We start from the raw sequence: 17,538 nt of genomic DNA, 5'->3' as shown, positions 1-17,538 counted from the left end.
GGGCTTGCTGAGAGGAGTAGTGCCTTAAGAAATGTGAGGGTTTATTGTGATTTTTGCCTATTCTCTTGGTCAGGCATTTTACTCTTAGAATGCTTAATTTTTCAGGGTGAGTTGATGGCCTGTGAACTGTATCTGAGATATGTGAGATGTATATGAGCTATGTAGGGCTTGATTTTTCTCCCAGTTGCACCAGCTGAGCACCATGCTGCTAATTTTAGAGGAATTGGTTTTGATTCACAGGTAGAAAAGAGGCAGCCAGTGAGCCATTACATATGTTGTTCATTCAGATTGTTGTGACTTGTTTCAGTCTTGAACCCAACAATTCTAGTTTAGTGCCCCTTTCTTTTTAAAGCAGGTGAGGTTGTTTCTTGTTTTGTGCACTGGCTTGGTGCCCTCAGAGAGACCTGCACACCCATAAGGATATGTGTGCCTTAGGATGTCCTTTCTACAGAGGGCAGTCTCTGTTTTGAAGTGAGCTCCACAGTTCTTCCAGTATCTGAGAAGACCATTTGTCTTGGATTTTGATGGGATGAACTGTGTGTCCCTAGGGTTTGGACATGCATCTGTCTGCTTCAGTCCTAGCTGAAAGCCTTGTTCTATCCAGTTATTTTCTGATTCATGTCAGCCTAGTGTTCCTCCTCACTGCCAGAGGTTACTGCCCTTCCTCCTCTCCTCCAGTCTGGCAGATAAACAGTTTGTGCAGTCAGGGTGACCTGGCTCAGCTGAGGTCAGCTCTTTTAACCGCTTAAGCTCACCTGGCTCTCGGTGCCTCACCTAAACTCAAGCCTAATTGCATGAATAGCTGTGAGAAATGACCTGGAGCATGGTGGGAGAGCTCTCCTGTCCAGCTGGAGCAGTGCAGCCACGGAAGGAGCTGTGCTCCCGTCCACCCTGGAGCTTTCTGGTGTCCGTGTGCGCAAAAGGACTGCATGACTGCCCTTGTAATGTTCATACCTGTTTGCTGGTCAAGTGGCCATAACAGATCCCACACAGGAATGAAATACCACAGTCTTTGTGTGCAATGAGTTTTCCTTTTTATTTAAGGATGTAGGGCTCTGCAGAGTAAGATTTGCTTCTGTTGCAACACAATTTTAGGTTTAACTTGCCTTAATGCCAAAGGCAAAGATGTCTCCTATAACATTTTAATTGGATCTGTGATACAGCACATGTGTTTCTGAAATTCCTTTTCATCTTTCACTCTGATGTAACTGAAAACTTTCTTCAGGCAGCATAAAGTAGCAAAATGCGTTTCTGACATTAATTTTCTAGCTCCCTATAGCTCAGTTTGCTCTTCTAATAACATTTTGGCACATTTTTGCACTGTAGTGCTGATTTTGGATTACCTTTTGTATTTGTAGCTGTGCTGAATACATGAAGTGTTGGCTGGGGTGGGAAGGTAGTTTAGAACAAAATGGTTCCTGTCTTAGATTATTATTTGGAAAAATATGGTATCATTTAGACATACTATAGATTTACTGCATTAGAGTTCTGGGAAGTGTTTTTATTCTGATTAACGTAGGCAATATGCAATATGGTGGGCCTCGTATAAAAAAAATACAGAAAAAAGAAAGAAAATCTGTCCTTATGTTTGAGATTTAGTAGCATATCAGTGAACACTGCATAAAGAATCCCTTTGACTCACTGAAGTGTGGCTGTTGTTGCCTGTTCAAAGCAGTGTCCTAGGCTGCTATTTTGTTCTCTGGATTTTGAAGTGTATTGTGGGCTCACTGCATTCTCCTCTGTTCAATCCAGCCAGTCAGTTGGAAAGAAAATTGAGCTGTTCTGACTGAAGCACAATTTTCCACAAAAGTTATTTGGGGTAGTTTTCCCCAAATGGCTTGTATCTTCACCATTGAAATGTCTTGCCTGCTTACATTTTTTCTCTTTTATTCCACTTTAAAATTGATGGTTCATGAGTTGATGCATCCACATGTTACAGAATCAGCTCCAAAGGACTTCATACCACATGTCTTTGACTTTTCACTTGTTCTTATGTTTTCTTTTCTTTAAATAATCTGAATTTCTATAATACTAGAAATAGCTTTCTGGTTTTTTCTTGTGCTGCATCCTTGATTTGGTCTATCTATTGCTTTAGTGGTGGAATTATCTTTATCTACAACTGAAGTAGTTTTCACATTCACATTTTTTCTGTTTCTTAATATCACAGATCAAGGTGTCAACATTTACAGGAAACCGCCCATCTACAAACAACACGGTAAATGATGTTTCCCTTTTTATTTCAAAATTGGAGTGTCAGCTGAATTAAAAGGTGTGCAGTTAGTGAAAAGCATTCACTTTCCAGCTTGTAAGCATAAAAATTTAGTAGCTTCCAAGCTTGAAGCAGGTGTAATTGCATGTCCTGGAAAGTGATTATGTTTTAAAGCCTGTTGTTTGTTTGGTTTGATATGGTTTAATCTTGCCATGTGGATCTTAATGGCAAAACTGCCATTAGCTGCGATTTTGCTGTTTGCATTATGACAACTGCCAGCATTTCTCTTCTTTAGGTATATATTTGAAGAGTACAGGTACTGGTCATGTTAAAATGGATTAACAGTAGACTGATCTCTGACAGGGACTTCACAAAATGTCCTTATTTTAAACAGATACAGTACAATAATTTATTTCAACAGGAAAGATGGAGATGTTAGACTGGAATTCCAAATGCACCTTTAATGTGGCTTTAAATAAGAATCTTTAATTAGTGAAGATATTATAGGTGACTTATCACTGACAGGGCTAATTTGTCTCTCAGCCCTGTGATACAGCTCAGGCAGTTTGCTGTACTTGTTTTTCCAGGTGTTTGGGTTCTGAGTTGGACAGCAGTGTTAGTGCTCTAAGCTTTTTGGTATTGTCATAGCAAGTCTGAAATGGCAATGATGGCAGAAGCCCACAGCCTTGCCTGTCTTTAGTCCCACAGGGGAAGCTGCATTATAAAGAAGGGTGTTCACTCTTCCCCTGCTGTGAACACAAATACACATCAGAGATGGCGTTTATTTACCTCAGTGAAAGACAGATGACTCCACTATTTATAGACTCTGAATTTTCATCCCTTTGCAGATGTTTTATCCAGTGAAATGCATTTAGGGTGAAGTAGCAAATCAGCAGCACTACAGGGCTCAGATGAGCAGTTGGATGAGAGCCACTGAGCTGGGATGAGCAGGAAAGCCCACAAGTCCATTCTGTAGTCAGGAGTGAGCACTGCACGTTACACTGTTCTGGTGTCACATAAGGGTTTTCCCCTCTTTCTTTTTTGAGTTTCAAACCATTTGCTCATTTTGAAAAAAAAAGTCTTAACATTGTTTCTGTTTATTTTTATGGTTTTAATGTATCTCCTCACCTCCCATTAACATGTGAATGTTTAACCACTGACATCACCAATTCTAATATGTAAGTACTGTTTGAAGTCATGCTTTTGTAAACTCTGACCAGCTTCCTCCATGTCTGCAATTATACTTAGAGTTTTCCAGTCATCAGCTGCTCAGAATTCCCAATGATTTCTAGCACTGGTGTTGCTTAATTACCTGGAATGTCTTGGATGAGCAACACAGTGCATCACTTTGTTAAAAGATGTCTTTCTGTTTAAAAAAAAAGAAAAAAGGAAAGAAAATTCTGGAACTCTTGCTTCTGATACAATAGCCTCATATAAGCAAAGGTGATTTGAGCTAGCATTTTCCAGCTCAGAGGTAGTTAAGGTTACGTTTAATGTACACTGAATTCTATTAGATTATTTTTTAATGTCAAGAAGAGAAAGCCATAATGCACGTCCTTACATGCTTTTACAAGGCTTTGGCTTAAAATGGAATTTAAGTGGAAGCCCCACTGCCAAGCTATTTTGTTGGTGAGGTTCATTGCTTTGCAAGTGCCTTGCCCTGCCAAGTTGATCTTAATGGAGTTTAGTGTTTATTGATAAGTTCATATCTGCTTTTACTACTACTGCATGTTCTAAGCAAGGGCATGCAGCACGAAAAGAAATCCCTAGTTAAACATATTGGTTCAGGTTTCTTTTCTTCTTTGTTTTTCAGCTTTTCACAGATACAATAAGAAATAATTAGCATCAGTAGTGTTAGAATTTGTACTGTTACTCTGATCTATTAGTTAGCTTCCCCTAGAGGGAAAAACTTATTAGTACATAAATCTGAGTTCATAAATAAACAGCTGTCCTTAGGAGATATTCGCAAATACTGTTAGGCTGCATTTTCTCACTCTTGCCTAATCATTCTTACTCTACAAAATCCTAGTAAAATCCAAAGCTGATTTGGGGTTATTTTGGGGTGGGGTTGTGGGAGGAGAGGAAGGTTTGATTCTAATCTATTGGCAAGAGAAAGGCATTACTCTGCTTCAAACTGAAACTGAAAAAGCAAAACATGAAAATGTTTGCTTTTGAAAACTAACTTCTTGAAAAGTATGAAATTTTGCCAAAAATAAGGCTGACCTTTGTGCTGCTCCAGATTATTACATAGCTAAGTTCCCTGATTGCCATCTAGATGCAGCTGCCTTGGCAGCACAGAGCAAGTCCTCCGAGGATATCATCAAGTCCTCCAAGTTCCCAGCAGCTCATGCACCAGCACCCAACGAGATACCAAAGATTGAGACTGACCACTGGCCAGGCCCTCCCTCCCTGGCTGCCATAGGTATGCAAACACAAACCCTTCATCTCTGCGGCTCGGAAGGTTCTGGTGACAAAGGGACACGAACAGCGCAGCTGGAAAAACGTATAGGAGAGGTGGTGTCCACTCCAGATGCTCACACCAAAGTGCAGTTCTCCTGGTGAGACCACAGAGTATCTGAATCTAAAACTTTTGAATTGCACTGAGTAGAAAAGTCTTTGCTAAAGGCCTTTGGGATTGATCACACAGATATTAACCCATAAGCAAATTTTTTGAACTCTAGTGCAGTACCTTAAAAAGTGTGGTGTGTCACACAGTCCTGACTTCTTTCAGTTACTCTATTTAACGTTTTAGTCCTAAGCTAATAGTAAAAAATTCCACAGAAAACATGATTGTTTCCCACCACATGACTAATTTCATGGCAAGAAGCAACAACTGAATTGGAACAATTAACAGACTAAATAATTCCTGATTTTCAGAGTTACTGTTTCTACAGACTTTGTATTTTTCTTCTGTGTTGTAGCACTACACATACCTTATTTTCTTTTCTTTAATCCATGTGCATCATCAATTTAATTTTTTTCTTTGTAATTTTTTTCCTCTGTTGTGTTTTTATTGACCCCTACAGCATAAAATAAGTGATCTAGTGTTCATACCTGAAGTCATGTCCGAAGCACTGAGGTGTTGCTTGTTTCATGTCTCTGTGAGGGAATGTATGGCTTCCATAACAATGGGATTTTCTCAGAAGTTCTGGGAGAGGAGACACAGGGTGGGAGAGCTCAGAGACCAACTGAAGGGGCTGCACATGCAGCAGCAGTTTTTTGAAAATATCCTTTAGTTGAGATTGCAGCCTGACAAACATGTAGAGCCCTTGAGTCACAGGAATAATATCAACATACTTGAAGCTGTGTCATCTACATACTTGAAATGTCTACATACTTTAAACCCTGAGTTTGTCTAGCACAGGGTTGGTAAATAACTATATCATATAAAGCCCTGTGCAGAAAAAAATAGAACTGCTGTCTAAATGCTTGCAGCAGTGGCACATCATATGTATTCATGGAATTGTCCTGGCATCCAGACGGGATTATTTCTTAAGAATAATCAAGAAAATAAAAAATATTCAATAAAAACTAAGGAACTAAAATGTAGAAAACATGTGCCTTAATATATTTTAGCTTTATCCAATAGATCAAATTAGTTTACTTCATTTTAGACTAGAACCATTTTAGACTAGAACCAATTAGCCTTGTTTATTTCAAATACGAGCGTTCATTGAGGAGACTAATGTAGTTTAACTTTCCATTTGAAATGTTAATTCAGATTTACTTCTCTGAGTCTAGATAAAAGTGTAGATGTAAATCAGAATTGAGGTTTTCAGTTGTGATCCAGTTGCTGGTGTTACTAAACCCTGTGTTTCCAGAACCAGCAACGTGAGCACCTTTCTCTATTATGGTGAATCATGACTTCTGTATCCAGGACCATTGCTTGTTTTGGAACTCATGTGTAGTTTAAGTTCTTGTTTAGTTTATAACAAGCCTGATAACCATAGGGCAGGCTACTTACGTGAGTTTTATTAAGAAGGAGTTTCGACGAAGTCTTTTGACTTTGCAAGAAAATACTGCTTAGTTTATTCAGCATATCCAACTGACCAGGACTTTGAACTAGCGTTGAAGTCTTCGAGCTGCATTGAACTGATGCACAAAGCTCTCTCTGTGCTGTGGTTTTGTGGAAGCAGGAGCTGACATGAGACGCAGATCAAGTGGAAGGGAGGAAGATGATGAGGAGCTGCAGAGACGCCGGCAGCTGCAGGAGGAGCAGCTCATGAAGGTGGTTATAAGCTTGTCCTCATGCTGTTTCTGAACAGCATCCAAAAAGTGCCCCTTTGCTTTCTGTAAGCAATTCCTACCACTGTCTTGGTCAGCATTATTTTATTGATATGTTTTTTTAATTGCCATTTGTAGCTCAACTCTGGTCTGGGACAGTTAATATTGAAGGAAGAGATGGAAAAGGAGAGTCGCGGTAGGTCAGCCCTTTCTGCCAGTCGTTACGATTCTCCAGGTAATTCATGGAGGAAATAAAGCTAATCATGAACAGTGGGGAGTAAACACCACAGATACACATACCGAGCAGTGGTCCCAGAAGAGAGACAGCTGGGAAGACTGCTTGATATGTGTATATGTATGTGGTGATCTGCCCTGAAAGAGTGGCCTGATTCATCACCTGGTTTTGGTGAGGGGAGGACTGTTGTGGTTGTTTCTTATTTAGAAAAAATATGAGGCTGAGGATTTTCAGGCAATTTTGAGGAGAGAGCTGGTTTAATATAGATGAGGAGTGGGGGGAAATGTTCAGTGACTATGACATCACACACACACTAATAGGCTGGGTTATTAAATTACAACAACACATTTTGCTTACACTGGTGGTTCATATCCTTGTTTAGTCTCTTCTCCCAGGGAAAGAAATCCAGCATTATTAACCAATGGAGCTGTATATTCCAAATACAGCCAATGTTTTGACCTGGGCTGACATTTTAATTTGGGTGTATTTTGTTCCAAAGCAAAAGCACTAAAGCTAACTTAGATTGGTGACTTAGGTTCTTTTCCTCCTTGCACATTTTGATGTACAGCTGTGGCCTTCTCACATCTCTAGAGAAGGGTTTGGGGGTATTATTTTACTCTCTTCATTCACCAGCCATTGTAATACAGAAGCTGTACTTTGAGCCAAGAAGAGACAAGATGAGTCTCTCTGGAGTCATCCACTGGAGCAGCTGCCAGGCAAACTAAGATTGCTTGTGTTCCCTGTTTTATGTGTGTTGCCTTGATGGCCTTGGAGAGAGTTCCTGTGGATCTCACTCACTGTCTTTAATTTTTACGGGGCCAGAGTCTACCTGCCAACTCAGAGCTTATATTTTTTTTATTAACCTTAGCACAGGTTGGAGAACTCCTTTATTTGAGATGTGTCCATCCCTCTTTGCAGGGATAATCAGTGTAGTCATCAGTTCCCTTTTGGAATCAGGGGTGATGCCAAAGCTGATGCCATGGATGATCCATGAGCATTATTTTCAATCCAGTGGAGACCACCTTGATTTTAAGCCTGGAAAAATCAGTGTCCCTTATTAATGGCCTGCCACCATGGTGGGATAAAGCTGTTTGTAACTTACAGAACGTGTGGAAATTTGTGTTGAGTTTGGAACTGAGTTTCTTAAAGTCAGTGTGTCTCAGATGGTTGTGTGTATGTTTGGCTCTTTTAACTGTGTGTTTTGTACTAGGTGATTCCTCAAGTGTTCTGGTATCTTAGTTTCCATGGGATTTTTCCAGTAAAATATTTTCCCTTCCTCATTCAACAGCACATGCTTCAGCCTCCAAAACTTCTTCTCTCCCTGGGTATGGAAAAAATGGACTTCATAGGGTAAGAAGATGGTGATTTTGAGAAGTGAAAGGTGGCTTTTATTATCCATGGTATTTATTTCCATATCAGTTGTTTTGGGTTTTCAGTTTGATAAGCATTTCTTATAAAACCACCTGAAGGCAGACCAAACCTATTTTCCCCTCCCATAAACTACTTTGTTAAAAAGAGAAGAAAGCAGTGCAAGAAATGTTGTAAAATTGAGGGGGAAATAAAAAAATTAAAGTGATTTCTTTCTCCCCATGTACCAAGCTGCTTGTAAAGTCATGAACTGTGAATTTATGTTCTGTCCTTTTCCTGTTACAGCCGGTCTCTACGGACTTTGGTCAGTACAACAGTTATGGGGATGTGAGTGGTGCTGTTAGAGGTAAGGATGAGGAGACTTTTACTCTCTATTAGTAATAAATGTAAAAATGCTGTGATGTTTGATCATTTCTGCTGTTTTACATTAAGGCTGTGGATGTGATTACTTTGTATTTGCTCAGTACTTTTTAATTTTCTCTGGCAAACTCAATTAACTCAAAGCACTTCAAATACCTGTTAAAAATGTTGGGTTTATTTTGCTAAATCTGTTATGTGGAACTGATCCTTGTTCATACTTTTTTTGGATCAAATGGAAAGCAAGTAACGTGTGCATTATCAGGAATATGAACTGATTTCTGTGAGTTTTGTGTTTTCTTTCTCTGAAAATTACCATCCACTGTGCATCTGAAAGAATGTGCCACAGTGAAGAAAGGGAGATTATGTCCTCTAATCCCCATTGCTGCTCATGATCTTCAATATGACTTTGAGCTGGATGTGGTACCAGTCAGTGCCAAATAAAAATTGACAGAATTATTTTTGAAAGTTACAAAATTTGAAGAGGTAATGAAAATAACTGTGATACTTGAAGAGTTTGACTCTACAAACTAAGTCCAAAGTTAATGTTGCTGGCCTCAGAGAATCAGATGGGATTTTGGAAAAATCAGGGAGACCACAAAACAGAGAAGGATTCTCCAGTAGATTGTAACTGATTCCTGTCCTTCCACACTCTAAAGCTGATGAGATTTCTCTTTTGCTTTTCAGATTTCCAGGTAGAGTACGGGTTTTCATCAGTCAACTGACAGCAGAACTTAAAGCAGCTACTTGTTCAACTCTGAATTTCTGCCACAGGAAAGGGTTTCTTAAGACAATAGCTTTGATTTTCCTGCATGTTTAAGCATAATCACCAATGTAGATCCTTATCAACAAAAGACAGGCACAGCCTCGGATTCCTCCTTGTTACCTCCCCAGAGCTGAGTTGAGACAGCTCACACCCGTTCTGTGACTTGCTCTGTAAAATCCACTGTCTGTTCCTGTATGAGTTATCTGTAATGGTCTTCTCTGGACATGGAAGGGTGGATTTATTTCCAGCCTCTCTAGCACTGACCCCAGAGACACTTAGAAAGTCTCTTCCAGAGGAAATTTTCTCTCATACTAGGAGCTTTGAACTCCTCATTTTCACCCTGGAATTTGCTCTCCAGACAAGATGGCTGATCAGTAATTTTTCTACAGTGCTGCCATTGCAGATGAGCCAGAAAGAAGTGTGCTTGCAAATAGAAACCTTTATACTTCAATTACTGCCTTTAGGGTTTTTTTCAGAATGGTTTGAGTCTGCCTGGCTCCTCAGCACAATCACAATATGAAATGGCAATTTAAGAAATTGTTTAATTAGTTGGATAATTTTGTTAATGGCATACCAAAATCATGATGATTGGAAAGAGAATAAGGTTATGGAAGGGGAGCAGAGCTGTTCATGTATTCTCCAAATGTTACTTCCTTAGATTTAATACCTGTGTCAAAACAGCACCTTTTTACCCTACCCCTGTTTGTGTTCATAGTAAAAATTTCCCATTGTAGAGACAAAAAAAAAAAAAAAAAAAGAAATCCCTCAGTTGTTACAGTAAATTACAAGAAGGAAAGCCCAGAGGTGTAAGAGTGCTTTCTGTGCTGTTGGGTGGGATCTGAATTAACGCTAGGGAGGAACTAGGGAAGAACTTCACCTAGTCACTGGGGTGGGAGAGGGCCCACCACTCTTGGGGTGCCCAGGTCCCCCTGGAAAGCTGGAAAGTCAGCTCAGTGAGGGGCTGTCCCCAGCCTGAGCAGGGACAGGAGCTATGGTGGCTGAGAGGACTGAAGAATCCCTCTGCCTGCCTCAGAGGAGGAGTGAACATTAGCCATGGCAATGATTGAAATAATAAGACAAATAATTAAGACTTGAAGGAAGCCTCAGGGAAAAAACTGACCTTTGTCTTCACCACTACTTGAGTGCCTTTACCCTCTGTGTGTGTAACCTTTGTGTCTGATGTGTACCTGTATCCGATGCAGTCCCTCCCGGATGGTCATGTCCCTGGAATGAGAATGGACAGAGGAGTATCTATGCCTAACATGTTGGAGCCAAAGGCAAGTGCAGATGTTATTCACTTTCCTTCAAGACATTGAAGGTTTTACTGTGAAATGCAGATAAAATATGGGAAATGTCTTAGTTCCCTTGTTTTCCTTTACGTCACCTTAGTCCCTGCTCCTTACGTGCCAAACCTGTCCCTTTGTTCTGGACTTTGTTCTGCAGGTGTTAGTGCTCAGGCAGGCTGAGGGCAGCCCAGGTGTGATTCCAGGGTTAAAGAAGCTTTTCTAGGGACAAAGTGATGGCTATGGAAGATGCTCCATAGCTGGCTCTCTGTCAGCTTTCACCAGTCAAAGCACCAGGCCAACCTCAATGGGAAGGTCTCAGACCTGTCCAGTTCAAAAAATGCTGCTGGAATATTGTGGCTCACAACACACCGGTGAGGCTGTCTTAATTCCAAAGATTTTGGAAAATCTTTGATTGGAAGTAAGATGCCTACATGTCTGTCTGGATCTGTTCCTTTGCTCTCAGCACTGGTTACCTGAGACCTGTCCATAGAGTTGAATTCCCAGTACGAGAAACTCTTCAGGAGATTTATTGGAAAAAGAGGCAATGTCTGCTAATTTTAATTTAAGACACAAATTAAAATACTTTTACAGCTATATCTTGAGATGCCTGAGTCAAAAATGAATATAATATATAAAGGAAATTCAACCAGGGCTGTGTTTTAAATCTTAAAATTTATTGCTGGTGAACCTTCCATGAAATCATGATTTTGCCAAAGTTACAGGGATCAGAATTTCTGCAGTTAAGTGAGGAGCTCACTTTGCAAACCAGATTGCTTCTTGTGCTTCCGAGTCACCTCCAGGCAAACTGTACAAGGCAATAACCCTGGCTTTATAAGCTGAGACCCCAGTGCACTGTGCAGTTACAAGTGGTTTATATATCATATAAATAAAAACATGGGGACTCCTGAGATATTACTTTGTATTCCAAATAATTTCTCTTTCAGTGCAATAGAACTTCTTACAGTCACCACTGCTGTTGATGTACCCAATGATTTGTGATGCTATTTTGGGTGACAAATTCTGTCAGTATTATTAATGACAAAATTTAACTATTATTTATTAATGGCTATTTTAATTATAAAATTTATGGGAAGTTTATTGAGATAATAGATCACTTTCTGTTTCTATTTATAAAGGTGATGCCAAACTCTCAGGATGTGTGAATTAGCAGTTTTTCATGTCAATTTTCCAACATTAACTTACACCTGCTAAAATAAAATAAGCCAATTCAGAGTCAGCATGAAGCATATGAAAAATAAAAATTAATAATCCTAAGAATGATCAGATATTAACAAATGGTTCTCCAGAAAGGACAGAATTTGTGCATCTTACCAGCCCACATTGAGACATGCCTTGTTGTTAATATTTAAATATAAAAATGTACTTATGACCGTAGATCTTGACTTAAACTCTGCCTGTTTAAATATGAAAAGTTACATTTTAGTTTCCTATAATGCTGTTTATGGTAGCCATTTCCAGTATCAAACATAAAAAATGTAATTCCAAGTATAGACCTAATTGTACAATTGTGACAATGTCAGAATCTCATAAGAATCATATCTTACAATTGGTATGTAAGCACACATTATTTAAATTATTACTTAAAATAAAATCAATGGTGTGTTCATTGATGCCTGAATGTTATTTATTATATTTTTTTAAAGTTCATTGGGATAATTGTTAACAGTGGAATGAACTTAATTGCTGAGTACTGTGCAAAAGTTGATTAAGTCCAACTTCTGTTGCTGAAATAATGGAATTAATAGCATTTGATAATAGCTCAGCTCTCTCCAGGAGAGTTTTGGTGGTGTAAGTCGTGTTCCCAGTGGGCAACTAAGACAAGACCCATAAATGACAGTAAAGGCTGAGCCAGTTGCCGCTGAAGTTTCCAGAAAAACTTCATTGACTTTAGTAGGGGTTGGATGAGGGCTCTGGGAATGCTGCTTTCCTGCTCTGCAGAGACACGCAATGAGAAGGGCTCTGGAGACGCTCTGGCAGACAGAACATGAGCTCTCCTACATCGTTCCAGGCATGGAAGTGTCTATCCAAGGGAAGAAAAAATTTAGAACAGAGTTTTATTTGCCAAGGGTGATTCCAGAAACTGATTTTAATATTTTCTGAAATCATTTCCAAGCAGCACCGTTTCTGTTAGTCGTTTGAATTTTTTAACTATTCAAAAAGACAAGGAAGACCATGTGATAAATTCTACTGAATGCAGTGGCTCCCACTAATTAATGTCCTGCTTATTCAGGGATGCTGCTTTTTTTATGTATTTTTATGTTTTTAAAGCCCACTCACTGTCTGTCCTTAGGGCTGTCCACATTCTGACAACCATTATTGAGACCACTGAGTGACAAATGCAATTACCTTAATAAATTTATACACTGATGGATGAGGAAATATATTGCCTAGAAAGGATTCTGCATGACCAAAGACAGCTGATGTGGTATATACACCATAAAAATTGTGGCTTTACAATATGAGGTAGTTCAATGCTAAGCAAGTTCTGGTTCTGTCCAGATCAGCTTGTTTTCCATACAACTTTAGGGGAAAAAAAAAGATAAGGAAAAAAAAACCCAACAACTGATACTTGCTTTGAAAAAGAAAACAAATATTTGTGTGTTTATGAAAATGAGACACATTTTTTTTTCTGCTTTAGACTATAAATATAAATATCTCTTTTTCCCCCTTTTTTATACGTTGTTAACAGATTTTTCCATATGAAATTCTCATGGTGACCAACAGAGGGCGAAATAAAATACTAAAAGATGTAGACAGAACCAGGCTGGAGGTAAGAGAAGCAAGTTCCTAAATGCTCTTTCCTGCTGAAGTTGTTTGTTGTTTGTGAAAGCTGAAACACTGAAATGTGGGTCCTGAGAAATGTGGGAAGATTTCTCAGCACTAATCAGGGAAAGAGGAATCAAATGGGAGGAAGCAACTGCATCCCTCAAACAATCTCCCACATCTTTGTCTCCCTACTCATAGACTGAGCTTCTCACAATCCCCTTATGTTTTCAGGCCTTTCATTATATATTTGTAGATTTGATAAAAGCCCAAAATTGCACAAGTTTCATAAGATCCATATTGGAATGGAACAATACTTTGTTCGATCTTGGACCATGCTAAGAGTCAGTGTCAGCCATCCTTGAAGATCAAAAGTTTAACTTTCTTTAACTCATCATGAGTCCTGTGACTTACTTAGAAGACTGGCTGATATCCAAAAATAAGAGGATCTAAATCTCTGCCAACAAACAAATATAGTTTACAACTTTGTGGATTAGGAAGACTTAAGCAGCCCAGTGGAATGCTGGGGATGCTTAAGTCTATTGTAGTCAGTTAATCTTTCTGTGGAGATGAACGGAAGGAGCCACAAAAATGCAGGTAATATGGGTAACAATTTGGATTTATGCCCATTTTATTATTAGATATGTGGTCACTAATCAGAATTCAATGCTGTGCTAGATTGGTGCCACAGGGAGACTCCCCATCCAGTGCACTGTAAAGAAGTAACTTGTGCACAGGTCAGCACCAAAAAGTGTTTCATCATCAGTAGAGAAGTGTGCTGAACAGTTACCCTGGCCAGACATCTTCCTTGTCAGCACGTGGAGCATGTCAAGCTGCAGCCCCTCTGTAGAGCACTCCTGAAAACCCAGGGTCTGTTCGGATTTCTGTGCGCAGAGGTGACTTGCTAAAGCCTGGGACAGGGGCATGCAGGAGCTGGTCCTGCTCTCTGGTCTGTCACTGCTTGTTGAATGGCTTCAGACCAATCATTTCTCTGTCCCTTGCTTATTCAGCAGATGCAACAGTTCCCTGATTGGCTCCTTGGGCACCCAAGTCCATGGGGACTTGGATATGTGTATTGCCAAAGCATAATTTTTTCCAGCAATGGCTCTTACACAGCAACATGAAATCCTTAAGGCATTCCAACCTCCTGTTGTGTCTCTGGCTTTGACTGACCACTGGCTTTTCTCCTTTTTTTTTTTTTTTCCCTCCTTTTTTTAATTTTTTTATAATTTTTTTAAAGCGTCACTTAGCACCTGAAGTTTTTCAAGAAATATTTGGCATGACGATACAGGAGTTTGACAAGTTACCTCTCTGGAGACGCAACGACATGAAGAAAAAAGCAAAACTCTTTTAATCTCCCTTTAAACAAACCAGCCGCAAATGATGCGTAGAATATTGTATCACACAATCCAAACTGTTTGGAAGCAACTACTTATCCACCAAAAAGGGAAAATCAACATAGTGGCACCTCTGCAGTTGAACAAGATGAACATTTGACCTCCTGGAATGCAGGGAGAAAATATCTGGGCTCAGAAACAGCAATGATAGTTTTCAGAGGTGTCAACCTGTTACCTGATATTATACAAGATAGGAAACTGTTCTGTTCTTCTCTCTCAATGATATTCCCTTTACTTCTCTCCACAATATGATGGACTTTATTGCTAGAGCCAGGAAGTGCCCTTAGGATGCCTTGTAGACTAAAGTAGTTGTAACCACTCCAAGAACTGGAAGAGAATATATACATATATAAATATATATATATATATATATGTATGTGTGTTTGCCTGTGTGCACACCTGTATTTATATCTCTCCATCTATCTCTGTGTGTGTGTATGGGTGTATTAATGTGTGTATATATGGAGAGGGACATAGGTCTGTAGTGAAGGAGAAGCCCCTTGTAACTTATCCACATGGTCACATTAAGTCTTTCACCCAACTGTTTCTTACTTGGCACTCTTTTGACACGGTGTCTTCTTCGTGTAACACAGCCTGTGGTGGTGGGCACTCTGCTCACCTGCAGGACACACTTGGATTTCTGGAAAATGGACTTCTTGTAAATATTTGCTAGGATATAAGAAGTGAATTGCTGTGTGTGTGTTGTCAGTCTTCTCTCTTCCACACTTTCTGCTTGAATTAATAAGGCTGGAGCTTAACCAGTCCTTTGAATAATTTAAGATCACCTAAGTAATGGGAATGATGGAGAAGAGTCAGTTTTCTTGTAATTTACTCCAGGAGGTGGGTGGACGGGGGTGGGAGTGACAGAGTGAGAAAATGCTATTTTAAGTGTGCCCTGGTTTGCACCCAGAGATTTCAGGATGAACTCCCTGCTAGTAATTACTAGGACAGCTCATCGGGCTGCAGTGGAGTTGTAGGATTTTACAATGGCAGGGAGGATGGTTCTCTGCAAGCTAACATGCAAATTCATCCCTCTTAGGGAGGAATGTTTCTGAATTAAAAGGTACCATCAAGGTGCCAAGCTCTGCCAATAGAGGCTTTTTGATTAAACTGCAGTAGCTGTTGTCAATACGGCACAGTGCATGGGGCCAAGCACTCATTTTAGTTAATGCAGGTTTTCACTTGTGCTTGGAAAAGAGGGCACAGACTTTTTTTTTTTTTTTTTTTCCTCTCTTGAAGTATCAAAGCTCCAGCCTTGGTTATTTTTATTTCCCTTTGTGCCTGACTTGGTTTTTGAAGACAGAGTAATCATGCAAGACAGTTTCTGAGCTGCATTGAACTCCTTGTTGCTTTCAGTCTTCTTCCAATATGCTGCAGCTTGAAAAACTGCCTGTATATACCTTAACTGCTTCTGGGCAAGTCCTATGCAGAGGACACGAGCACCAAAGTAATTGAATGGATGCATTGTGGCTGCCAGGTCAGCTTTTTCTCTTCCTTGGTGCTTAACTGCCAATGCATAACTGCACTAATGAGCCTGTCTCCTGATAGGAAAGGGTCGTTTAGGTTCTGTGTCTGTCAAAGAATATCAAGGTTTCCTTTTTAATGCAGAACCTTCAGGCACTGGAGACATCAGAACCTTTGTATTTTCTGTTATATGAGACATTGGTGTTAAAATCTGGAAGTCAGGAAGAGGAAACAGTCCCTTGTAGTTCTGAGATTCAGTATCACTGTGTTGAGTTCTCTGCATCACCAAATGACATTTCACCATAAACTGTGCAGGACAGCCCAAACCCTGTCTCTTCATTGCTGGTTTAGGAAGTCCTGTTGTGACAGATCACTGCGGTTCCTTTGACAAAATCTGAGATGAAGATTCAGCAGGGGAGAGACAGACCAGGGCTCAGCACCTGCTCCATGTCCCTAGAGCTAAGGGGATGTGGGACAAGCTGCAGAACGTTCCACCAAGGATCTGGCACCATCCCCACTGAACAGAAGTCCCTGGGGACGCTGTGACACACAGTGAGTGAGCTCTCTGGGTGGCTCCGAGGCTGCAGCAGGGATCAGGGTAACATGTTTCACCTCCTTTTTCAGAACACACATCTGAAAGGTTCTTAGAGGAGCTCTGAGAAGTAAATGGGAGAGTCAGGGGCTCAGGCAGGTTGAAATCCATTTTTGAGTGACTGCTGAAACCAAATCCATACAGTGAAAGAACAGCAGTGTTTTACACTCACAGATTTTGTGACTGCTAGGGTCTTAGAAATTCAGTGTTTGCTCACCTGCAAGGTGTGGCTTAACTTTGAGACACATATTTGAATTTTGATGTATTTAAATTATTAAAATTCTCCACATTTTGTCTTTGCACATCCTACAGACACTCACACTATGAGGTGTTAAAGGTCTTTTAGTTCAAGTTGCCTTGACCATACCCTTTTTAGACCTGAAGAGCTGCTCTCTCATGGATGTGAGCTGCCAATCTGCATTTTTGTGTTCCCATCTCTAGGTTACTACTGAACTTCTCACAGCACATATGAACACACTACCCAGTCATTTCAGAAATGACTAAGCCAGGTTGTTTTCTTACCTCTCCCTCCTATGCAAAAAAAAAAAAAAAAAAAAAAGAAAAAAATAAATAAACAAAAAAAACCAAAACAAAACAACTCGGCCTCTTAGCCTGTGAAGAATGGCATGGTAATTTGGATCTGCCTCATCAGCTGAGAATTTAAAACTGCAGCTTAAACTTGGGAAGGAATGAAGAGAAGCCAGCTTAGATGTTGCACAAACATCTCTGACTGGATTTTTGGGCCACTGCTGGCTCCCATCTCACTGGTGTGGAGCAGTCAGTCACTTCACAGCCCTTTACACTAGACTTACTACTGCTTTATTCCTCCTGACTGGGAACATGAAGGGTTTTCCCA

The 17,538-nt window shown here is 40.0% G+C and overlaps 1 protein-coding gene across 12 annotated transcripts in view; it reads left to right on the top strand.

The window, feature by feature from the left end:
• The window catches only part of ABLIM1 (actin binding LIM protein 1), a 189,078-nt gene extending 171,798 nt beyond the window's left edge, over positions 1-17,280 (top strand). For 3 of the 12 annotated variants that reach the window (XM_058841965.1, XM_058841969.1, XM_058841964.1), the window contains 7 exons: positions 2,168-2,215; positions 4,485-4,631; positions 6,346-6,437; positions 6,572-6,668; positions 7,957-8,018; positions 8,322-8,382; positions 9,081-12,065. In XM_058841965.1, the coding sequence (XP_058697948.1) occupies positions 2,168-2,215; positions 4,485-4,631; positions 6,346-6,437; positions 6,572-6,668; positions 7,957-8,018; positions 8,322-8,382; positions 9,081-9,118 (545 nt within the window). In that variant the 3' untranslated portion in view covers positions 9,119-12,065. Of the gene's footprint in view, positions 1-2,167; positions 2,216-4,484; positions 4,632-6,345; positions 6,438-6,571; positions 6,669-7,956; positions 8,019-8,321; positions 8,383-9,080; positions 12,070-13,155; positions 13,237-14,469 lie in introns of those variants that run through there. The other 9 variants (XM_058841975.1, XM_058841974.1, XM_058841970.1 and 6 more) reach the window with 7 other exon arrangements.
• Positions 17,281-17,538: the final 258 nt, after the last annotated feature.

The sequence above is a fragment of the Poecile atricapillus genome, chromosome 6 (genome assembly GCF_030490865.1).
Source record: "Poecile atricapillus isolate bPoeAtr1 chromosome 6, bPoeAtr1.hap1, whole genome shotgun sequence".
Lineage (NCBI taxonomy): Eukaryota > Metazoa > Chordata > Aves > Passeriformes > Paridae > Poecile > Poecile atricapillus.
This window is presented reverse-complemented; position numbering and strand designations above follow the sequence as displayed.